The 26445-nt window shown below is 41.0% G+C and overlaps 1 protein-coding gene across 1 annotated transcript; it reads right to left on the reverse strand.

The window, feature by feature from the left end:
• Positions 1 to 11957: 11957 nt before the first annotated feature.
• LOC132596714 (disintegrin and metalloproteinase domain-containing protein 20-like) lies at positions 11958 to 14168 on the reverse strand. Its single transcript, XM_060293490.1, has one exon. The coding sequence runs from the start codon at positions 14166 to 14168 to the stop codon at positions 11958 to 11960; it is 2211 nt and encodes a 736-aa protein (XP_060149473.1).
• Positions 14169 to 26445: the final 12277 nt, after the last annotated feature.

A 26445-nucleotide genomic window follows, 5' to 3' on the forward strand; every position in this document is an offset into this window, starting at 1 on the left:
GTCACTGCAAGTAAAGCAACGCACAGCAACAAAGACCCAATGCAGCCAAAAATTAATTAACTAATTAATTAATTTTAAGAAAGTCTAGTGCAAAATTTTATTCCTCCTCTATTAAGATCTTCTTAGGGACTATTATATAGGTACTTTTACTGGTTCCTTAAAGGAATTTACCATTTCATGGATTCAAGAGCCTTTTCCCCGACACTGTATCATCACCGACCTGATATCAACTTCCTTTGCCAGTTGTTTGAAGGTTTCTGGAAGAATTTGAGTTCTTATGGCTTGTCCTTTATGTCCTCCCTAGGTGCAAAGCCCTTTACTGTCTACATATGTTGGGTATCCCTCAAACAAAAAAGTATCACTTTTTGTGGAGCCCCAGAGTGGATGCCCAGGGAAAATTTAGAAACCCAAGAGGAAGGATTGGAGTCTAGAGTGACAATGAGAAAATAAGGCAAATTTGAAAAGAAGCATAAATGAGTAAGTAGTTGGTATTAGAATGGACTGATGGGTGGAGAAGCTAGATGTTAAAGGGGAGCTGGAAACTTCTAGGGGATTTCTAAGCAGGGGAGAGATGGGAATACAAGCCACCCCACCCCCTCACTCTCCCCCAGAGCCAGGTGAACAAGGGGTGTCCCATGGGTGGCAGCTGCAAAAACCAGGCCACCAGACATAAAAAACTAAGTCACCAGCAGTGTGGTGGAGTAAAACTCCCCTCCAGGAGACACTGGTGCACTGGAGTGTAGCAGAGGGACAGCTTTAAGACAGTGCCCGCCCTCCAAGGTCTCTGAAAAGGATTAGAGTCAGCCCTTAGATGAATGTTTAGTTAGAGGCCTGCCCCTCAGATCGCAGTCATGATGGTTAGCTAATAGGCTTCCTTCACAGAAAGACCAAGCATTTGGGTCTGTTGCCTTTTGCTGTGTCCTGGGGGCGGTAGCTGTTTAAGAACTCTTTCTCTCTTGGCTACAATCCTGTGGGACCCAAGATCATAGGCCCCACTGTCCTCCAGAGCCAGGCAATGTAGAGGTGTCTCCTGGCAGCAGCCACAAATATCTAGGTGCCAGACAGAGGGGTATGAGCGCCTTTCTAGGTGACATCAGTTATTACAGTCCCACGGGACAGGAACGCAAACTCCCCTGGCCTCCAGAGCCAGGCAGTTAAGATGCACGCCTTTGGCAGCAGCGGCAAAGATCTGGGCAGCAGACGCATGGAAAAGGTCCCTTCCAGGAGAAACGGGTGCTCTGGAGCATGGCAAAGGGAGAGTGCAAAGATGGCACCCACCAGTCTCTGTCGCTGGAGAGTATTCCAGCAGGCTCCCGGATGTATGTGTTAAATTAGATGCCTGCCCCTCAGGCTGATGCTTTAATATAAGCAGGTGAGCCTCCTTCACTTCATTTTTAATTTTTTAAAAGTTTTATCTATACAATTTTTATTTTATATTTTTTAATTACAATGTCTTCTTCCAATTTTATTGAGATGTAATTGAAAAACAGCTCTGTATAAGTGTACAGCATAATGATGTAACTTACATCATGAAATGATTACCACAATAAGTTTAGTAAACATCTGTCTCGTAAAGATACAATATTAAGCAATTAGAAAAAATTATATTTTCCTTGTGATGAGACCTCGGGATTTACTCTCTTAACGACTTTCATATATAAGACACAGCAGTGTTAATTATATTTATCCTGTGGTACACTACAATCCTGGATTTACTTATTGTAAAACTGGAAGTTTGTACTTTGTGACTACCTTCATCCCTCCCCACAACCCTGCCTGCGGTAAGCACAAATCTGATCTCGTGTTCTGTGAGTTTGTTTGTTTGTTTGTTTCAAGGTATAATTGACCAAAAACGCTATATTAGTTCCTGGTATATAGCATAGTGATTCCATATTTCTATACGTTTCAAAATGATCACCATGATAAGTCTACTTACCATCTGTCACCATGCAAAGACATTACATGATTATTGACTATATACTCCACAGAGTACGTGTCATAGCCATGACTCATTAGTTCTGTAACTGGAAGTTTCTACCTCTCAATCTCTCCTCCCCTGCCTCCCCTCTGGCAACCATCTGTTCTCTGTATCTGTTCTCTGTATCTATGACTATGTTTCTATTTTGTTATGTTTGTTCATTTGTCTTGATTTTTATTTATTTTTATTTTTTTATAAATTTATTTATTGTTTTTATTTTTGGCTGCATTGGGTCTTCGTTGCTGTGCGTGGGCTTTCTCTAGTTGCGGCGAGCAGGGGTTACTCTTCGTTGCAGTGCGTGGGCTTCTTATTGTGATGGCTTCTCTTTGTTGCAGAGCATGGGCTCTAGGCACACAAGCTCCAATAGCTGTGGTGCGCGGGCTCAGTAGTTGTGGCTTGCAGGCTCTAGAGCACAGGTTCAGTAGTTGTGGTACCCAGGCTTAGTTGCTCCACGGCATGTGGGATCTTCCCAGACCAGGGATCAAATCCATGTCCCCTGCATTGACAGGCGGATTCTTAACCACTGCACCACTAGGGAAGCCCTGTCTTGATTTTTAGATTTCACATACAAGTGAAATCATATAGTATTTGTCATTCTTTGGGTGACTTGTTTCACTAAGCATAATACCCTTTAAGCCCATTCATGTTGCCACAAATGACAAGATTTCATTCTTTTTTATGGCTAAGTAATGTTTTACTCTATAGATGTATTGTGTGTATATATATATATATATATAATGCATACCACATATATAAAAATACATATATATAAATACATATATATATATATCACATCTTCTTTATCTATTCAACTATGGATGGACTCTTAGGTTGCCCCCCTATCTTGGCTATTGTAAATAATGCTGCAATGAACATTGGGGTACATTTATCTTTTCAAATTAGTATTTTCATTTTCTCAGGATAAGTAACCAGGAAGGGAACTGCTGGATTGTACGGTAGTTCTATTTTTCATTTTTTGAAGAACTTCCATACTCTTTTCCATAGTGGCTGCACCAATTTACATTCCCACTAACAGTGCACGAAGGTTCCCTTTTTTCCACATCTTGCCAACACTTGTTATTTGTTGTCTTTTTGATGATAGCCATTCTGACAAGTGTTTAATATCCCTAATGATTAGTGATGTACACCTAAAACTAATAGAATATTATATGTCAATTATACATCAATACAAATTATTTAAAATGTACTGGTGCAAGGGGCAACATCATCTTTAAGGAGTTCAGTTGAGTCCCTCATCTGTAGAACAGTCTGATGATACATTGTCACAGACCAGTGTTTGTTAAGAGCTCTGAGGATAATGAGTTCTCCCAAGTAACAGAGGTCAGGGGCTGCACTTAAGAGCCTGAAACTACAGGACCAGAATTAGCATCAAAATTGCCAATATTGGAGGGGCTGCTGAAGTGATTTACCTTTCACCTAAGGACTTCTGAGGTGCTAACAGACAATGTCATTCTAAGACAAACAGATGAGTAGCCAGAGAGTGCTGCTTAACATCTATAATCAGAAGAAGGCAAAGTGGGAGGAGCAGGAGACTGAGAATGGTCGCACCAAAAAAAAAAAAAAAAAAATAGTGATGCCTGCTCAGTTCATGTGGCAAAGCTAATTTTCAAATACAGAATCTGTTGACTAAAGAGATCGCTGTGCTCCTAGGAGGAAGGACATATCAACATCATGACAAATAGATTATGTAGTGATTCTCCCAGTCCTTTCCCCAAGAAACCTACAACCATTTCCTTGGGAGACAATATGATAGGGATAGAGAAACAACTAGAATTCAGAAGAAACAACTAGAATTTGTTCACCGTGGGAAGGTAGACACAAGCGTCACCATTAAAGACTAAAAGAGGCAGTAGTGGTTATACGTTTCACATCACCATTGAAATCACCAATCCAGCCTTTACAGGAAACTTATCGATCCTAATGAGTGATTATAGACAACTAACTCTCCCAAGTATAATGTCTTATTGTGGCTTCTATGTCAGATATACTATCATTGCTAGAGGATATTAAAATGGCCTCAGGTGCATAGCATGCAGCCATTGATTTGGTTAACTACTTAATTTCTATTTGGAGCAGAAAAAAGCATCAAAAGAAGGTAGCATTCATGTGGCATGGATAACCATATTTGTATATTTGCCTCCAGGGCCATGTCCACCTTTCTACATCTGGCATATTATCTGAACAGATTTAGACCCTCAGAACATACAGAGGACATCGTACTGATTCATTATATCAAGAGCATCATGCTGATGGGACCAGGCGAACGTGAGTTGGTTAGTTCATTAGAGGGCTTATAAGGAGATATACATTGCAAGGTTAGGAGATAAATCTTACAAAGATTCAGGGACAATTCACATTACTGGAGTATTTAGGTTTACAGTGGTATAGGTAATATTCAGACATACCCCGAGAGTAAAGGCAAATTGCTTCATGGTGCCTTCCTTACCACAAGGAAGGTGCTGGCTGATATATATACTTCTTTGCATTACTGAAGCAAACATTTCACACCCATGAATATGATGCTGGATGATAATGAAGGTGGCCATCTTTGAGTGGGAACACAAGGCAAGAAAGGGCCTTGCTTTCTTGCTAGCCTGTGTAAGCAGAAGCCATAATTTGGGCCATAAAGTCTGGCACGGCTGATGTCTTTGACCCTGTGGGAAACTGGTGGTAGGGGTGAAGATGTGGTGTGGAATCTGTGGCAGGCCCCAAAGGAGAATCACAACATAGGCTGTAGGGTTTTGTAACAAGGCCATGCCATCAGACTATGGAGAAACAGCTCTCTGTGCATTGGGGGAACCTGAGCAAAGTGAGCTTTTAGTCCATGTGGCCCCATATGAGCATGTGTCCTGAATCATTGTGTATCAGCTAGGTTTCTCTGGGCCTGGCAATCCATAAAATCAGATGGATCTGGCAGCAATTCACAGAAAACTCAAAATAGAACATCCAATACCAAGCTCATACAAGAGGAGAAGACGTGTACGTTGTATGAGCAGGTATTTGAAGTCATCATATCACTCACCATGGTTTCACCAGTCACTTCACTCAGCTTCCATATATGCCCACATGGGGGTTTTGTTCAGTCAGCTAAATGAGGAATAAAATGCCTGACTTTGGTGCATGGTTGGGTGGGCTTGGTATGTGGGTTCAAACCAAACATGGAAGATGACTGCATAATATTCCTCTTCAGAGATGACTCTAAAAAGAGAGAAATAACAAAAACTAATATTCTTGGGCAGTTTTATGGCTAGTACCTTGGTCGTCTACCTTATGTGGAAGGTCTCCAATTAGACTATTTCAGGTGGCTAAGAGCCTTGTGAGCTGGTCAGGGCCTGAAATAAAAAGGACTAGAGTGTCAGAGAAAAAGGTGTTCTAGGGTAGAGCTCTGTGGCTGCTCATATAGCTGCAATCAGGAAGTGTGAAGATTTTCTTTTTTAAGTATAGTTGATTTACAATATTATGTTAGTTTCAGTTTATAGCAAAATGATTCAGATATATCTCTCTATATATCTCTATGTGTATCTATCTATCTATCACTATATGGTGCAGATTATTTTCCATTATAGGTTCTTAGAAGATATTGAATAGAGTTCCCTGTACTATATAGTAAATCCCTTTTGCTTATCTATTTTGTGTATAGTAGTTTGTATCTGTTAATCCCATACTCCTAATTTATCCCTCCACTCCCTCCCTTCCCCCTTTGGTAACCATACGTTTGTTTTCTATGTCTGTGAGTCTGTTTCTGTTTGGCATATAGATTCATTTGTATTATTTTTTAGACTCCACATGTAAGTGATATCATATAATGTTTGTCTTTTTTCTGCCTGACTTACTTCACTTAGTATAATACTATCTAGGTCCATCCATGTTGCAGCAAATGGCAATATTTCATTTTTTATGGCTGAGTACTATTCCAGGGTATACACATACCACAGGTTTTTTTAAAAAATCTTTTGGCCACGCCACACAGCATGTGGGATCTTAGTTACCCTAACAGGGGTCGAACCCGTGATCCCTGTGCTGGCAGAGCAGAGTCTTAACCCCTGGACCACCAGGGAAGTCCCACATACCATATCTTCTTAAATCAATCGTCTGTAGATGGGCATGTGGGTTGTTTCCATGTCTTGGCTATTGTAAATAGTGCTGCTATGAACATTGGGGTGTGTGTATATTTTTGAATTAGTGTTTTCATTTTATCCGGATATATACCCAGGAGTGGAATTGCTGAATCTTATGGTAGTTCTATTTTTAGCTTTTTAAGGAATCTCCATACTGCTTTCCATGGTGACTGCACCAATTTACATGCCCACCAACAGTATACAAGCGTTCCCTTTCCCCCACATCCTCTCCAGCATTTATCATTTGTAGACTTTTTAATGATGGCCATTCTGACAGTTGTGAGGCGATACGTCATTTTGATTTTGATTTGCATTTCTCTAATAATTAGCGATGTTGAGCATCTTTTCATACGCTTCTTGGCCATCTGTATGTCTTCTTTGGAGAAATGTCCATGTAGGTCTTCTGCACTTTTTTTTTTTTTTTTTTTTTTTTTGCTGTACGCGGGCCTCTCACTGTTGTGGCCTCTCCCGTTGCGGAGCACAGGCTCCGGACGCGCAGGCTCAGCGGCCATGGCTCACGGGCCCAGCCGCTCCGCGGCATGTGGGATCTTCCCGGACCGGGGCACGAACCCGTGTCCCCTGCATCGGCAGGCGGACGCTCAACCACTGTGCCACCAGGGAAGCCCTTCTGCACATTTTTGATTGGATTTTTGTAGCACAGCTTCATGCCTATCAAGAAGCATCCATCCTGGAAAAGGCCCTGAGCAACCAGGCAGACAAAATGACTCAGCCAATCAACATCAGACAATCTTCACCATTAACCACCATGGAACTGGCACAATGGGCACATGAACAGAGTGGCCATGGTGGCAGACGTAGTGGCTACAGTGAGCTCAATAGCATAGACTCCCACTTGCCAAGAAAGTCAGTCCAGGTACTACCGTCTCTAAATGTCCAACTTGCCACAACAAAGATCATTGCTGAAGTCCTGAGAAGTCATTATTTCTCAAGAAGACCTAGCAGTTAATTGGTGGGAAGTCAACTACCGTGGGCCCCTTCCAATCTGGAAGGGCCAGCATTTGGTCCTCGCAAGAATAGATAGCAATTCTAGATGTGATAAGTAGCCTTTTGTGCCTGCAGAGCCACAGCCAGCATCAGTATTGGGGGCTTGCTTATGAAATGTGTGATCTTTAACCATGGAATCCCACGTGGCTTAGGATGTGAACAGAGACCTCAGCCTTCAGTGAATGAGGTAAAGGAATGGGCCCATCCCAATGGAATCCATTGTTTGCACCACATCAAATATTCACTGGCAACCACCCGCACACTGCACTGCAATGAGCTACTGAAGGCACGGCCGAAACATCAGCTCAGAAACAATATCCTGGAAGGATAGAGTGCCATCCTTCAGGGTACAGTGTGTATGTTCAATCAAAGACTGCTACATGGTACTGTATATCCATTATGAGGAATATATGGGACCGGGAAGCAAGGAGTAGAAGTTGGGTGGCCCTACTTACCATGACTCTTAATGATCCACTGGTGGTTTTTCTGCTTGTCCTCCCAGCAACTGTGTATTCTCCAGGGCTGTAGGTAGGTCTTGGTCCACAGAGAATGCACTTTTGCCAAGGATACAGCATGAATGCCATGGAACTGCAAGGTACAGTGGCCATCAAGGCCCCTCAGTCATCATATGTCCAAAGACTAGCTTGTGAGAGCAGGAGTCACCATTATGGATGGAGTCATTGACCCGGAGTAGCAGGGGAGTTAAGGCTGCTCTTCCTCAGTAGAGGCTTGGAGGATTACCTTTGGAACCCAGGTGATACTCTTGCCAGACTCCTGGAACTCCCTTGCTTGGGCAATGGTAACTGGAATGGACTTGTGCAACAATCTTGGCCTGAGAGGTCTCAGACTCCTTGAGGATAAAGATGCAAAATTTTTTAACAAACAATATAGAGAGTCTCCTGTTTTTCCTGTATGTTGTACTCTTCCCCATCTACTTTCTCCTTTCTTATACTCATACCCCATGAGTATCTAAAACTACCACAAGGCTTGCAGAAACAGTTCTCAGCGATAGTGTTCTGTTGGTTATCGGGACTCCTTCAAGGGGCAGGATAACAGGAAAGAGCCTCAAGCACTCGTCTTGGTTAAAGGTGAAACTGCTGCTAAAGTTAAAATATAGGACAGTTCCTCCGATTCTTCCTCTTACAGAAACCCTGAGCCTGCTTCAGCTGTGAAGTCACCTGGTCTGCTGTTGTTCTCTGTTATGCCTCAACTCAGTGAAGGCTTTACCCTCTATTGGAGTCACAGAAATCTTAAAAAAAAAAAAAAAAGTTGGTGCCATTGCTTGGGAGAAGGTGGAAGAATTTCCAGCACTGCCTGGTGGGGTCAAAAACAGAACTGATCAACTGATCTTTGGTGTGGAGGTAAGTCCTCCATCTCTTCTTATTATTTTTTGTTTGTTTTTGGTTTTTTTGTTTGTTTCTTCATAGTTGGAGTTGCGGGGCCATGACCATCCCTTGAAGGTCAACCTTTTGTCAGACTGAGGTCAGTAATTTTCTTCTGCTTTCTGGAGAATTTTGGACAAGCAGAGAATTAGGCATTTTTCCTAAGGTAGGTCATGTCCCTCCTTCTACCTCAGACTTCTTTTACCCGGGCAAACTCCTCTTTTACCCAAACTGCTGGTCAGATTTACTCTAGAAATATGGTCTGCCAGAAAGATCCTTACTCTATTAATTTCTTCTCAAAGTTGCATGGTTTCATTGAGTACGATCTCAAACTGTAGTGGCCCTTTGGTTCCTTGGGCATGTCAGACTTGTGAGTGTGGCACCTTAGAAGAAAGGGCATTAGAATAGCCATCACACCATGGGCAGTCTACCTCAGTTTGAGGTAGAGATAGATGGGCCCCTGGGCTGCACAGCTGGTGTTTGTCAAGTGGAGTAAAAGTGAAGCTTTGTTCTCGCCCCAGACACTCCAAGGGCAAAGCTAGTGGCAGAAGCTGAGCTCTGCTGAAGTAAAGAGATAAGATGACCACTCCTGAGGTCAAGGAAAACTTCCCTGTCTGCACATGCGCAGGAAGGCTCCTTGGGGGTCAAAAAGGGAGGGGCGCCACCCCCTAATAATCTGTGGACATACCCCCAGGGGCCTCTGCGGTGGGATCCATCTTAGCAAAATGTTGCACGTGCATGTTGGGGAGGGCCCTAGGACAGATCAGGTGTGAAAAAAGCAACAAGATGATTGACCAAAGGTAAACAAAGACCCGGAAGAACCATCATATATAAGTGATTTAAATCACCTCTTTACTGCACTCCTCATTAGATTAGAGAGGACACCCATACTGCTTCTCTCCTTTCTCTCTGGGTGTGTATTTCTGTCTTGCTTCAGTATTAAATAAACAAACTGTTTCTCCGGTGCTCTCCCATTTATTGAGCTGTGTCTCTAATAATAAATTTGTACCTGTTTTTGCAGTTTTTGCCTCCTTGAAACATTCTTGCTTTCAAATGGGGGCAAGAGCCATGGGGACTTTTCTTCTAGCCTCTAGTCCCTGGTGGTCTAGTGGTTAGGATTCCTGGCTTTTCATCCAGGCTACCCAAGTTCAATTCCTGGGCAGGGAACTAAGATCCCTCTTCAGGACAGCTCATTGCTGTCTCTCTGAGATCAAGTTGGTACAAAGAAGCCAAGAAAGGAAAGATTTTGAACAGATTCTAATATTCTGTGACCCCTAGTATACAACTTTCACATTGCTTCTTCCTGTCCCAGAGACCTTGTCTTTCTATGTCTACCTATGTTTGTGTGTCTCACAACCCCACTCCTTTCTCACCTTCCTCCTATCCTTCCCCCTGTTTTCCTTTCTGCCCCCTTGATTCTCTTCTTCACCTTCTGGTGCTCCCACTTACCTTTGTTCTGGAACTTCACCCTTTCTTGATATGCCATAGCCCTAGCAATAGGAAAAAAAAAATCTTCTAAGGCTATCCCTGAGCGTGTCTGCCCTTATTTGACTGGGAATAATCCAACCACATGAACTTGGCTGTAATGATTCAGTCTCACATATCTGGCACCAATTAGAAACTGCTTTTCAGGAATACCCATGTTGGAGCTTAACACGAGACAGCCACCTTTTAAAAGTATGGCCTATACCTGGAATATCAAATGTTGTTTAGAAACATAAAATAGACTGGAGATCACACTCAGCCTCAGGGTAAAACACTTAGGTCAAGATTTTGGAGATAGCCTGGTAACCAAAGAGAAAACATACACAATTGACTGTATGGTACTACAAATTAAACACCTTGAGGGAAACAAAAGGTCCTTCACCAGTGCAAAAAGACCAATAAGGACATGAATAGATATCAGAAAAATAGAAATAGAGAAAAAAAGCTATAGGGGCCACAGTTTTCACCTTTTGGCAAATGGACTGCTAATTTGAAACAAAATCACCCCGACCACACACCCCGACCCACAGGAAGAAAGATACTTTGTTTTCATCAGGTGCCTTTGGATCAAGGAGAAGTAACCATGTTCGTAAATGGTCATCCAACTTCGATTTTAATAGATATTGGTGCAAAGAGCGAATGCAGTAACATATGTTTGACAAGGGTATAGTAAACTGGGTCTCAGACCTGTCAAGGATGAAGATCCAGATTACTCTACTAGATAAGCTCTGTGGACAAGAAATGCTGCCTAAGAGAACTCTATAAAAGTTGGACAAATTAAAATGTCACAGAGTGGCAATCCCATTGATTCTCTACTGCTGCATCCTTCCTCTTCCCTTAGGTAGCTACCCTCATCTGGACTCCATATTTAGAAAGGGATTTGATCCAACGTCTGAGACATTTTAATAGCACGAATATAACACATCTCACTTATGAGACCTGCTTCTAATACTCTCTGATGAAGCGATTGCTTCCTGTTTCCTTTTATGTAAGTTTTTGTTCCTGTACGTATTATACATCAGGCACGCAGTTTCACCCTGTACTTTATAGACTGGCTGTGCTTGGGCAATTCCTAGGATTTTAAATGTGAGATGGTATGACATTAATAACTAGGGCCCATAAGAAGTGATAAATCAGTGATCAATGGCTCCTTGTGTGATGGCTTTACAATAAAAGATATCAAATGCCGAAGTCCTTATACTTGGAATACTTCTGTTTTAGCACTACCCAAGATAATAATGAGAATGAAAGAGTCAGCATTTATTAAGTGCCTAACATATTCCAGGCCCTTCTTGGGGCCTTTCTTTGGACCATCACAAAACCCCAGAAAACTATATTTCATCTCTCAGTGTAACGTGTCACATATAACCTTGATCCTCTGAAAGCCTATGACTTTGGACAAGATCACATACTTAGCAGGTTGTTGAACTACTGTTGATATTCATGCACTTATGACCCAAAATTTTTGATCTTCCTACTGTATCTGTCAAGGTGTCTTTTATGCTATCTTTTATGTTAGGCTTATTTAACACTAGCAAAAACATGAACGAATGACACAAATCTAGTACATAATCAACTAAGGGAAAGTCTAATAAACTATTAAACAAGTGCATACCGGTTCAAACAAGGAGTGCTACAGGCATATCTGTGAAACTTTAGTATGCACAACATAAATAAGTATAAGTCCTCTTGTTGTTGAATCTAACAGTTCCCACTATCATCTACAGGAGTAGTAAGACTATGATCAGATATAAAATATTAAATGCATTTAACCACACAGACCCTTTTTAAATTGCCAAGTCATTTTATTTCAAGATAACAACTTGGGAAGAGTTATAGAATTACGTAATTAATCCTGTAAGAGTGATTATCGATCATTTCTTCCAGTAAGTGCCAAAGTAATTTTCTCCATTTTGTGTGTTCCAGTTTGTATTTACTTGGGTTCAAGAGGTTATTTTTTCCAACAGTTTATTTTTCGTTTTCCATAGTATCTTTTACATAGAAAAAGGCACCTATCACCGCTGAAAGCAAAAGAAGGGAAAGACGAAGAAGCAGTAGAGCTGTTCCTCTGTTTATATTCTCTAGTAGCCTGGCTTGAATACCTATTTCTCTGGCAGGTGGGGGGCCACTATCTACACTGCCGCCTGGTCCTTTCTTGCTACAATTTGGTGGTTTCCAGCCTCGCTGACAGTGACAATGTCTTCGGTTGTTGCATACCCCTCTGTAATTGCACATCTTGACATCACAGTCAAAACGCATGTCTTGAAAAGAAGTACAGTTTTGGTTCTTACAGTATGATCCTGGGCCACATGATGCACCATCCACTACAAGCCCCATTTCTGGTGAGTCTGTCCCAAAGTGGGCATCGTACCCAAAGCAGCTTTCTGGTTTAGTACCTTGTACTACTATATGATGAAATGTAGTGTGCTCCCCACCACCAGGAAGTACCTTCACATTAGCACAGTGCAGCATTCCACACAGAACATCATCTTGTTCACATTTTACAGGTTTTCCTCCTCCTCGAAGCACCCTCACACCACAGTTCCCAAATCGGTCACCTATGATATTCAATGTATCATAGCATGCTGGTGCAGCATCTTTTACTTTATAGCCAAAGAGGGCTTGACACTGCATATCACGGTCACTACAGTTTCCCTTCACGCAAACAGCTAATGGCGAACATGGGGTTCCATCCTGGATATAAGTGTCAGCTGCACAAACGTGCGTTGTCCCGTTACAGTATTCTGGTAAATCACAAATACCAAGAGTATCTCTGCAGAGAGTTCCAGCTTGAGCATATTTACACTTAACACAGCAACTTCCTTCATTGCAATCACTGCCACGGGTGAGGACACAATTGTTGTGACAACACGGATCCCTAGCACAGTCTTTTAAGGTGCCACAGTCACATTCTTCCCTCTGATTTATGATCTTGTCACCACAGCGAGGAGCTACATAAGGAAAATTACGGTATGGTACATTTGGTATACTCAAACAAGGATCCCACATAGAAACCCGCTTATACAGTTGGCTGTATGTACAATTGCTCATCATATCTAGAAGACCAGGCTCAGGAGCCATGATGCAGTGATCTCTTCGAAAACAGTGACAACCTGGACCATCGTGTACACAGCCCAGAACATGACCTATTGCATGTGCTGCAACAGTTGCAGCTAAAAATATGTGATAATTTGAAACAAATACAAACGATACTCCCCAATTGGGGTTGCATATTCCTTCATGGGAGCTAAAATATGAGGACCCAGCGATTTTATGTCCTGTGAAAAGCATTGAAGTATCATGAGGAATTTGGTTAAACCATCCCCACCATTTCCATAAACCAAATTCCCTTACTGCAGCTGCAGCATTAGGCCACTCATATAAATTCACCCTATCCATGCCATCCCATATGCACATAAGACGAATCAAAACCTGAAGTTGACCCTGGTAGAAAATGGTATGCAATATGTTGTTTATAATCACTACATACTCTATTATATGTGTATGATTAGTGTCCTGAACAACTAATGAGTTAGAAACTGTGTAGTGAAGTTTTAAGTATTTCCTATGCGGCCACCACAAATACACAGGAGCTGCTCTAGGTATCTCAGCAGTCATCGCCTCCTCATATGCTTGATTTGTATCTTTCCTTTCAATCTTACATTTTGCATCCTCTGCTGGTGTTTTTTGCGACACAAGCTGAGAAATCACATGCTCGAATTTGGAAGAAGCCTCCAGTGGTTTGATTTCGTAAGTGAAGTCATCCACCTGCAGCATGCCACGCAGACCCCCATAGCAGGTGTCCAGTGTGCCCATGGACCCAGGAACCCCTTCCAGGTAGCTAAAGTAGTAACAGTCTCGGGGGATAAAAGGGTAGTCCTCCTGCATGGCGCCTTGGTCGTTATCGGTGATAACAGGAAAATGCCTGGGCAGCAAGCTCTTCTTGACTCTCATGTGAAGCACGTGTCTTTGGCCACTGAAGCGAACCATGTAGGAGAGCTGGCCTTGTGTTGCGGCTCCACGCACTCTGTGGGACACCTTCCTGGGGATCACAATTTCAGAGGAAGTGAAGCGCCAACCTGGGGGGTCATGGGAGCAGCAGGTCGGAAACAGGAGTAGCCAGAGCAGAGGCAGCCAGAGATCACCTGCCAGGTGGGCCTGGGCCCAGGCAGGCCCCATGAGTGAAGAAGCCTGTGACCAAAGAAATCCACTCCAGCGGGAGGCAGGCAAGACTATCCCTGCAACAGCAACTGCTAAACAGCAGTCTAGTCCTGAGGAGAGCAGAGAGAGGCTGGAGGCTGGGCCTCCCCAGAGAGGTGGAGGAGGGAGGGGGAAGCTCTTACATAACAATGGTGTATTCATGAGGGGGAGGGGCTGTGCTAAGTGATCCTGGGGATCCTGGCACAGGGCTCTTAGAGAGGAGGAAACATGGGAGAAATTAGGAAAAATGGAGTGTATAGCTTGGGCTGAATGGTCCCACGGTCTCTTGGAGAAGTCACAGGGGAAGAATCAGTGGTTTGGTGCAATTTTAAGACAGTGATTGACATTTTTTCCCTGAAACCAAAATGAGACAAGGCTTCAATTTGTAATCAAGAAATTACGAAATGGAGAGGAGAGTGGAAGCTTCTTTTTGTAAGAATTTTGAGGAAAGAATCAGATTCTCTCATACTTTATAAAAATGGAATGTGTTGGGGGTGATTTACGGAACAAAAGAATAAATAGTGTCACGAGTAGAAAAGGTAGGGTGGATAATAATAGTTTCTAATAAAGTTAAACTTATACTTGCCCTACGTCTCAGTGATTCCAGCCATAGGACGTTCCCCACAGCGATTCGTACGTGGATATTCATAGCAGCATTATTCACAAGTTTATTCCAGAGACTGGAAACAAACAACCAGTACTCAATAGATGAATGGCAAACAAAATGGCATATTCATTCAGTGGGATAATCCTCAATAAATCTGAACAAGTTTCCAACATGTGTAAGAACATGGATGTATCTATCTCATAGATATTATGATGATAGAAAGAAATCAGACCAAAGAAACTTCATATAGGACTTCATTTGTATGAAGTTCTGGAATAGTCCATAGTAATATAGGGGAATAGAATTTAAATCACTGTTTTCCTGATGTGAGGGAAGGGAGGGATGGAGGGAAGTTTCTGGAGTGATGGGAAACTTCTGAATCTTGATTGGGGTGTGCTCAAGATGAACGTTTGAAATCCTCACCCCCAAGGTGGTGGTATTAGCAGGTGGGGTCTTTGGAAGGTGATTAGTGCTTTTATAGAAGATGACTCAGAGAGATCCTTCACCCTTTTACCCTGTGTGGTTATGGTGAGAAGATGTCATTTATGAGCCAGGAAGTGCTTCTCACCAGACATTAAATCTGATGGTGCCTTGATCTTGGACTTACTGGCCTCCAGAACTGAGAAATAAAGTTCTCTTATGTATAAGTCACCCAATAATGGTGTTTTGCTGCCTTAACATAATATAACATAAAATCGGTTCCTGGAAGTACTGTTGTAGGTAACAGTTACCTGAAATTGTGTGAATGGCATGGAACTAGGTATTGGATAGAGATTGGAAGAGTTTTGAGCAGAAGACTAGAAAGCCTACAGTGCTGTGGACAGACTCTTGGTGACAGCCTAGAAAGAAAAGAGAAAAGTTGCATAGAAAACCCCCAACCTCCTTAGAAAATACCTTAGAAAATACCTAGGTAATCTTGAACAGATTGGTAGGATATGGACTGGAAAGGCCATATTAATGAGGCAGAAATGGGGATTATGTTATTGGACAATGGAGGAAAAGCCATTTGTTATCAAGTAGCAAAGAAATTTGGCTGGAGTGGGTTTGGCTGGAGTGGGTTTGTGTCCTAGTGTTTTGTGGAATGTACAACTTTAGAAAATAAGTTGGATATTTAACTGGGGAAATATCTCAGCAAAGTGTTGAAGGAGTGGCTGGCTTATTTCCTTTTGCTATAAGCTTCTAGTAAAATGTAGGAAGAGAAAAGTGATTTAAAGATGGAATTATTCATCAAAGAACAGTGGAACTTTAAAGATTTGGAAAATTCCCAGGCCATCCATATAGAAAAGACTGAGAAAGCATGGTCTGAATAGAACACTAAGGATGTGGTCAAGCAAACCACTTGATAAGATTAGTAAGTCATCTCCACAAGTCAGGAGCTATGTACAAGACAATAGCAGAATCACCCCCTTGCTCCAAAGGGTGATCCAGAGATCATCAGATCAATTTCAAAGGAGGGGTCTCCAGTGCCTTCAGGACCTTTTCATGCCTTATCAGAGGCATGACAGAGTTGCCACACACTTGGGTTCCATTCCCAGCACTCCACAGCACAGGCAACAGTAGCCACTCCTCTAGAAGGCACAGACAGCAGGCTTTGGCAGTGTCCACGCTGGGCATTCTCCATTGGTGTGCAAATTCCACCCAGATTTTGAAGGATGGAGATTACTGGAGCCGAGGGCCTATGACCCTGGAGAGGCGGCCACCTTACAGAGCACACACTAGGGTAGTACCCAGCAGAGCCATGGGGGCAGGCCACTTCCAGGACCCCAGACTAGTAGAACCACTGCACATTATTTAAGCCTGGGGAGCCACAGGCATATGACTTCAGTCCATGAGAACTGCAGTGTGGGCTGTGCTCAGCAAAACCATGGGGCAGGCCTCCAGGAGTCTTGGGTGTCCAACCTAGAACTGCCAGCCCAGTGTATCTGGAAGGCAGGACCTTCACTCCAATGGATCCGGAAGTGAAACAAAATCCCCAGTGTGCCTAGAGGGAAGAACACGGAGCCAAAGAGAATTAATTATTCTCTTGCCTTAAGATTTTGGACATACTTGGGACTGGTCGCTCCTTTCTTCTTTCCTATTTCTCCCTTTTGGAATGAGAGTGTCCATCCTGTGCCTGTCCCACCATTGTATTTTAGAAACATATAATTTGTGTGACTTTAAAAAAAAATTATTCAGGGAGTTCCCTGGTGGCCTAGTGGTTAGGATTCTGGGATTTCACTGCTGTGGCCTGGGTTCAATCCCTGGTCAGGGAACTTAGATCCCACAAGCCACATAGTGTGGTGAAAAAAAAATTATTCAGAAATATCCCTATATAATTTAAAGATAAAGATTGAGGCTTTGGGGAGGACCTTCAAGGAGTAAGGAGGAGTAAGACGTGGTGATCACCTTCTTCCCCACAAATACATAAAAAATACATCTACATGTGGAGCAACTCCTACAGAACATCTACTGAACACTGGCAGAAGACCTCAGACTTCCCGAAAGGCAAGAAACTCCCCACGTACATGGTCATGTGGCTGACATGGTCTTGGTGCTCCAGCCAGGTGTCAGGCCTGAGCCTCTGAGGTGGGAGAGACGAGTTCAAGACATTGGATCACCATACACCTCCTGGCCGCACTTAATATCAATCAGTGAGAGCTCTCCCAAAGATCTCCGTCTCAATGCTAAGACCCAGCTCCACTCAAGGATCAGCAAGCTACAGTGCTGGACACCCCATGTCAAACAACTAGCAAGATAGGAATACATCCCACCCATTAGCAGAGGGGCTGCCTAAAATCATAATAAGTTCACAGATACCCCAAAACACACCACTGGATGTGGTCCTGTCCACCAGAAAGACAAGATCCAGGCTCATCCACAATAACACAGGCACCAGTCCCCTCCACCAAGAAGCGTACACAAGCCACTGAACCAACCTTACCCACTGGAGGCAGACACCAAAAACAATGGGAACTAGGAACCTGCAGCCTGCAAAAAAGGAGACATCAAACACAGTAAGTTAAGCAAATGAGAAGACAGAGGAATACTCAGCAGATGAAGGTAAAAGTAAAAACCCACCAGACGAAACAAATGAAGGGAAATAGGCAGTCTACCTGAAAAAGAATTCAGAGTAATGGTAGTAAAGATGATCCAAAATCTTGGAAATAGAATGGAGAAAATACAAGAAACGTTTAACAAGGACCTAGAAGAAAAAAACCGAACAAACTATGATGAAAAACACAATAAATGAAATTTAAAATTCTCTAGAAGGAATCAATAGCAGAATAACTGAGGCAGAAGAATGGATAAGTGACCTGGAAGATAAAATAGAGGAAATAACTACTGCAGAGCAGAATAAAGAAAAAAGAATGAAAAGAATTGAGGACAGTCTCAGAGACCTCTAGGAGAATATTAAACGCACCAACATTCAATTATAGGGGTCCCAGAAGAAGAAGGGAAAAACAAAGGGATTGAGAAAATATTTGAAGAGATTATAGTTGAAAACTTCCCTAATACGGGAAAGGAAATAGTCAATCAGGTCCAGGAAGCACAGAGAGTCCCATACAGGATAAATCCAAGGAGAAACATGTCAAGACACATATTAATCAACATATCAAAAATTAAATACAAAGAAAAAATATTAAAAGCAGCAAGGGAAAAGCAAAAAATAACATAAAAGGGAATCCCTATAAGGTTAACAGCTGATCTTTAGCAGAAACTCTACAAGCCAGAAGGGAGTGGCAGGACATATTTAAAGTGATGAAAGGGAAAAACCTACAACCAAGATTGCTCTACCCAGCAAGGATCTCATTCGGATTTGACGGAGAAATTAAAATCTTTACAGACAAGCAAAAGCTAAGAGAATTCAGCACCACCAAACCAGCTTTACAACAAAGGCTAAAGGAGCTTCTCTAGGCAGGAAACACAAGAGAAGGAAAAGACCTACAATAACAAACACCCCAAAATTAAGAAAATGCTAATAGGAACATACATATCGATAATTACCTTAAATGTAAATGGATTAAATGATCCAACCAAAAGACATAGACTGGCTGAATGGATACAAAAACAAGACCCGTATATATGCTGTCTACAAGAGACCCATTTCAGACCTAGGGACACATAGAGACTGAAAGTGAGGGGATGGAAAAATATATTCCATGCAAATGGAAATCAAAAGATAGCTGGAGTAGCAATTCTCCTATCAGACAAATACACTTTAAAATCAAGACTATTACAAGAGACAAAGAAGGACACTGCATAATGATCAAGGGACCAATCCAAGAAGAAGATATAACAACTGTAAATATTTATGCATGCAATATAGGAGCACCTCAATATATGGGGCAAATGCTAACAGCCATAAAGGGGGAAATCGACAGTAAACAAAAATAGTAGGGGACTTTAACACCCCACTTTCACCAATGGACAGATCCTCCAAAATGAAAATAAATAAGGAAACACAAGCTTTAAATATCACATTAAACAAGATGGACTTAATTGATATTTACAGGACATCCCATCAAAAACCAGCAGAATACACTTTCTTCTCAAGTGCTCATGGGACATTCTCCAGGATGGATCATATCTTTGGTCACAAATCAAGGCTTGGTAAATTTAAAAAACTGAAATCTTATCAAGTATCTTTTCTGACCACAATGCTATGAGACTAGATACCAATTACAGGAAAAAAATCTGTAAAAAATACAAACACATGGAGGCTAAACAATACAGTACTTAATAACCAAGAGATCACTGAAGAAATCAAAGAGAAAATCAAAAAATACAAAAAAAAAAATGACAATGAAAATACGATGACCCAAAACCCATGGGATGCAACAAAAGCAGTTCTAAGAGGGAAGTTTACAGCAATACAATCCTACCTCAAGAAGCGAGAAACTTCTCAAATAAACAACCTAAACTTACACTTAAGGCAATTAGAGAAAAAGAACAAAAAAACCCCAAAGTTAGCAGAAGGAAAGAAATCATAAAGATCAGATCAGAAATAAATGAAAAAGAAATGAAGGACACAATAGCAAAGATCAATAAAACTAAAAGCTGGTTCTTTAAGAAGATAAACAAAGTTGATAAACCATTAGCCAGACTCATCAAGAAAAAAAGGGAGAAGACTCAAATCAATAGAATTAGAAATGAAAAAGAAGTAATAACTGACACTGCAGAAATACAAAAGATCATGAGAGATTGTTACAAGCAACACTATGCCAATAAAATGGACAACCTGGAAGAAAAGGACAAATTCTTAGAAAAGCACAAAATTCCGAGACTGAACCAGGAAGAAATAGAAAATATAAACAGACCAATTACAAACACTGAAATTGAAACTGTGATTAAAAATCTTCCACCAAACAAAAGCCCAGGACCAGATGGCTTCACAGGCGAATTCTATCAAACATTTAGAGAAGAGCTAACACCTATCCTTCTCAAAATCTTCCAAAATATAGCAGAGGGAGGAACACTCACCAACTCATTCTATGAGGCCACCATCACCCTGATGCCAAAACCAGACACAGATGTCACAAAGAAAGAAAACTACAGGCCAATATCACTGATGAACATAGCTGCAAAAATCCTCAACAAAATACTAGCAAACAGAATCCAACAGCACATTAAAAGGATCATACACCACAATCAAGTGGGGTTTATCCCAGGAATGCTAGAATTCTTCAATATATGCAAATCAATCAATGTGATACACCATATTAACAAATTGAAGGAGAAAAACCATATGATCATCTCAATAGGTGCAGAAAAATCTTTTGACAAAATTCAACATCCATTTATGGTAAAAACCCTCCAGAAAGTAGGCATAAAGGGAACTTACCTCAACATAATAAAGGCCATATATGACAAACCCACAGCCAACATCATTCTCAATGGTGAAAAACTGAAATCATTTCCACAAAGATCATGAACAAGACAAGGTTGCCCACTCTCACCACTATTATACAACATAGTTTTGGAAGTTTTAGTGACAGCAATCAAAAAAGAAAAAGAAATAAAATGAATCCAAATCAGAAAAGAAGAAGTAAAACTGTCACTTGCAGATGACATGATATTTTACATAGAGAATCCTAAAGGTGTTACCAGAAAACTACTAGGGCTAATCAATGAATTTGGTAAAGTAGCAGGATACAAAATTAATGCACAGAAATCTCTTCCATTCCTATACACTAACAATGAAAGATCAGAAAGAGAAATTAAGGAAACAATCCCATTCACCACTACAACAAAAAGAATAAAATACTTAGGAATAAATCTACCTAGGGAGGTAAAAAGCCTTTACTCAGAAAACTATAGGACACTGATGAAAGAAATCAAAGATGATACAAACAGATGGAGAGATATACCATGTTCTTGAATTGGAAAAATCAATATTGTGAAAATGACTATACTACCCAAAGCAATCTACAGATTCAATGCAATCCCTATCAAACCACCAATGGCATTTTTCACCGAAATAGAACAAAACATTTCACAATTTGTATGGAAACACAAAAGACCCCAAATAGCCAAAGCAATCTTGAGAAAGAAAAACGGAGCTGGAGGAATCAGGCTCCCTGGCTTCAGACTGTACTACAAAGCTACAGTAATCAAGACCATATGGTACTGGCACAAAAACAGAAATGTAGATCAATGGAACAGGACAGAAAGCCCAGAGCTAAACCCATGCACATATGGTCACTTTATCTTTTTTTTTTTTTTTTTGTGGTACACGGGCCTCTCACTGTTGTGGCCTCTCCCATTGTGGAGCACAGGCTCTGGATGCGCAGGCTCAGCGGCCATGGCTCATGGGTCTAGCCGCTCTGTGGCATGTGGGATCTTCCCGGACTGGGGCACGAACCTGTGTCCCCTGTATCGGCAGGGGGACTCTCAACCACTGCACCACCAGGGAAGCCCTGGTCACTTTATCTTTGATAGAGGAGGCAAGAATATACAATGGAGAAAAGACAGCCTCTTCAATAAGTGGTGCTGAGTAAACTGGATAGCTATATGTAAAAGAATGAAATTACAACACTCCCTAACACCATACACAAAGATAAACTCAAAATGGATTAAAGACCTAAATGTAAGGCCAGACACTATAAATCTCTTAGAGGAAAACATAGGCAGAACACCCTATGACATAAATCACAAGATACTTTTTGACCCACCTCCTAGAGAAATGGAAATAAAAACAAAAATAAACAAATGGGACCTAATGAAACTTAAAAGCTTATGCACAGCAAAGGAAACCGTAAACAAGATGAAAAGACAACCCGAATGGGAGAAAATATTTGCTAATGAAGCAACTGACAAAGGATTAATCTCCAAAATATACAAGCAGCTCATGCAGCTCTATATCAAAAAAACAAACAACGCAATCAAAAAATGGATGGAATACCTAAATAGACATTTCTCCAAAGAAGATATACAGATTGCCAACAAACACATGAAAAGATGCTCAACATCACTAATCATTAGAGAAATGCAAATCAAAACTACAATGAGGTATCACCTCACACCAGTCCGAATGGTCACCATCAAAAAATCTACAAACAACAAATGCTGGAGAGGGTGTGGAGAAAAGCAAACCCTTTTGCACTGTTGGTGGGAATGTACATTGATACAGCCACTATGGAGAACAGTATGGAGGTTCCTTAAAAAACTAAAAATAGAACTACCATATGACATAGCAATCCCACTACTGGGCATATAACCTGAGAACACTATAATTCAAAAAGAGTCATGTACCACAATGTTCATTGCAGCACTATTTACAATAGCCAGGACATGGAACCAACCTAAATGTCCCTGAACAGATGAATGGATAAAGAAGATGTGGCACATATATACAATGGAATAGTACTCAGCCATAAAAAGAAACAAAATTGAGTTATTTGTAGTGAGGTGGGTGGACCTAGATTCTGTCATACAGAGTGAAGTAAATCAGAAAGAGAAAAAAATACCATATGCTAACACATTTATATGGAATCTAAAAAAAAATGATTCTGATGAACCTAGGGGCAGGACAGGAATAAAGATGATGACATAGAGAATGGACCTGAGGACATAGGGAGTGGGAAGTGTAAGCTGGGATGAAGTGAGAGAGTGGCATGGGCATATATACACTATCAAATGTAAAATAGATAGCTAGTGGGAAGCAGCTACATTGCACAGGGTGATCAGCTCGGTGCTGTGTGACCACCTAGTGTGGTGGGATATGGAGGGTGGGAGGGAGATGCAAAAGGGAGGGGATATGGGGATATATGTATAGATATAGCTGATTCACTTCGTTATACAGCACAAAGTAACACAACATTGTAAAGCAATTATACTCCAATAAAGATGTGAAAAAAATTAAAAATAAAATAAAAACAGTAGTGGGAAAAAAAAGAGATTGAGGCTTTCACTGAAGGTGGTTTGAACTTATCTGGGCCATTATGTGACTGATGTCACCTTTCAATCATCTTTTCTTCCTGTTTCCTCAGGTCATGATCTCCCAATGTCCAGTGTAGCATCTCATTTATTTCTAGAGTGATTAAATTTCTGGAGGCTTAGAAGTCTGAGATCAGAGTGCCATCATGGTTGGGCTCTGGTGAGAGCTGTCTTTAGGGTTCCAGGCTGCTGAATTCTCCTTGTATCTTCTCATGGCTTAAAGAGACTTGTGTGTGTGTGTGTGTGTGTCCCATAAGAAGTTTATTGTGTCTTCAAGACCCTACAATGTAGACTCTTCTCCCAGAGAAGGGTCTTTCAGAGACAGGGACCCATTATCCATATGAGTTGCTCATTTGTCATTTTCATAAACAGCTGGGATCCTCCTCTTGTATTTCTTAACCTCCTGGATTCCCCATGTTACACATGATAAAACACTACAAATGGCAACGTGATGTGAAGGATGGACACCCAAGTGCAGTGCAGTGTGTTGAGGATGCGCTTGTTGAAACACTGCAGTAAGCGTGCTGCTGGAAAAGGGGAACAAGGTCATCATGTGCTGCATCCCCATCAGATTCCCAGACTTGCAGCAGACCATGATCCCACTACGGTTGTGGGAAGCCACCTGCTTTTTTCTTTTTTTTTTTTAGTATTTTCTTTTCCACTTCCAAGGTAATCAAGGCAGAAGAAAAGAGAACTTACTGTCTTATCAGAGAGTAGAAGGTATTTTGTTGAATAATATAAAGAGTTAACAGTCTGGCACTGTGTCATCTTAAACATGAAAGGATGTTGTAGTGAGACATATTGAATATTCCAGTAAAACTATTGTGATGATAGTCCCTCTGCTAAAAGACCCCCACATTTTTTTCAAATTAAATCATAAACAGTATTTGAGTATTGATATCTTTATTCCCATTCTACCAAAAAGAAAACAAAGAACATGAACAATTTATCTACTAGTCAGAAAAAAAAAGGTTTATAACTAAAAAAGAAAAACAAAAACAAATCTTTACTCTCTAAGAGCTGTTGATTGCTGAAATCACTTAAATTAGAGATGTCAGTGGAATTTTAGCAGTAAATAAAGTAATTCCTATACATGTTCATATGGAGACAAAAGGCAGCTGCTCCAATTTACTGATTCTCTTTTGAAATTGTTTTTTGTATAAAAAATTTTTAATTTTGTTACAGTCAAATGTGTCAATCTAATGTTCTTTTATATTTACTGGGTTTTATATTTTCGCTTGAGATAACTTTGAGATAATCCTTTTTATTTTCTGGGATTATGTTGACTTCAGTTTTCATGCTTAAGTTTGGAATTTATTTTGCTATAAAAAATTAAATAGAAATCCAACCATATGTTTTTTCAAATGGCTAGCCAGTTAGCCCAATACACTTTACTGAATAAGTCATTGTTCACTGCTTTAGTGGTGAATTAAGATTCTGTATTATATTTTAAAGTTAATTTGTTAGAGTCATATTATTTTCCTTGCAAATTTTTACAAGAAGCTGTAACTTTTGCAATATTTCTAATTTGAGGAAAAGCTGCATTGTTATTTTATGTTGGCTGAGTTAATTAGGGCTGAGTATGTCAATTATATCAAGATTAGTGGATAAAATTAACCTCCTTATAACAAACATAGAGTCTTACCTACTCTCTAAATTTGGGTTCCCCAAAAAGCATGTGCTGAGACCAGGGTTTAGGTGGAGTTAGTTTATTTGGGAAGCACAAAAAAAAGTATATTATGAGCAAGTTTCCACTGTGGGCTACTGGAGCCATTCCCTGTGGACTCTCTAAGTCATGTGAAACACACCTTGGAATATTCCTCCATGGTGTAGGAGAAAGCTGTCAGGAAAAGAAGTGAGATACAGCATTTGAAATAGGAAACTGTCAGAGAATGGAAACTGTCTCCTGCAGCTGCCAGTGAACTAAGGTGGAACAGGGGGATGTAGAGTGGACCATCATATACTGTACCCAGATTCTCTAGAAAATAGATGCTGAGGCAAGGATTAAATGCATATGTATCTTCTGTAGTATGGTGACAATTCCTATACAGACTAGTGGCTTCCTACTTTAGAGGAGTGTATTTGGCCCATCCATGGAGCAGGCTAGGAGCAAAAAGGAGTGAATACATCTGGAAGCAACTCTTAACCAATGAGAAATGTTTTGCGAATAAATCTCACAGTTTCCCCAGTCCTCATGGGACAATTCTGAGGTATCTAACAGTGTCTCTCAGAGAGTCCACAGTAGAATTGTGTCCTAGTTGCTCATGTGGTCACTCACCCATTAATGTATGCTTGATTTGCTTTTATCCCTTTCCTGTCTCAGTTTCCCACTCCTTTACCATGCACTCAAATCTTGGAATTTCATCCCAAATAAACTGCTCATACTCAAATTCTTGTCTCAGGATCCATTTCTAACAGTTGATACAAGAAGTGTTCCTTCAAAGAAGGATCCATAAGATGTGAGATTTTAGAATTGGATCAGTTACTTAGATTGCAACTAGAACACATAGTCCAGCCAGTAGAAACTAGTGTGCAGTAACATTGTAAACTAAGACTCTCACTTGCGGTGTGCTGGGATGAGGTACAGACAGAAGTAGTGCCCTGGATTATACATTACTCCTGGTATCTGAATTAGAAATGCAAGAATTATGAGGTTAGTTAACTAGTGAAGAAGCCATGAAGAAAGAAAATTGCAGGTTCAGGTTAAAAAATGTGAGTGTGGTGTGACTGTCCCAAGACCTCTATGACAATGTTTACAGAGAATCTCATCCTACAGACTGTACTGAAAATAATACCCAAGATTTGTCATAAATGTGCAGAATTATAAAGATCACTGGGTTTAGATGTCTGGTATGTTCCCCTAAAAAATCAAAGGTCCTATTAGAGGAGAATTGTTATCCTAAGATTTTGGATGAGGACATCTGAGGGGATGCATTTGAAAACTTGAATTGTGAGGTTTTCTTGAACACGCTGGGCCAGGAGAACTCATTCCCTAACACTTGCTAGAAGAGAGCAGTCTCTCATTGCCTGGAGACCATGCTTCACCAAAGACTACGCTTACCCTCCTGAAGATCTGTCCTTAATTTCCCCTCATAGCATCTAGACCTATAACTAGGGTCAGTCCTCAAAGTGGCCCAAGTGGGGCTGTACAGTTCTTAGTATGAGAGGAACTGGATCCTTTCTCAAGAGAATGTAGGGAACTGGCTAACATATACCATTAGAAGCCAGAAGGAT

This window comes from Globicephala melas, chromosome 2 (assembly GCF_963455315.2).
Source record: "Globicephala melas chromosome 2, mGloMel1.2, whole genome shotgun sequence".
NCBI lineage: Eukaryota > Metazoa > Chordata > Mammalia > Artiodactyla > Delphinidae > Globicephala > Globicephala melas.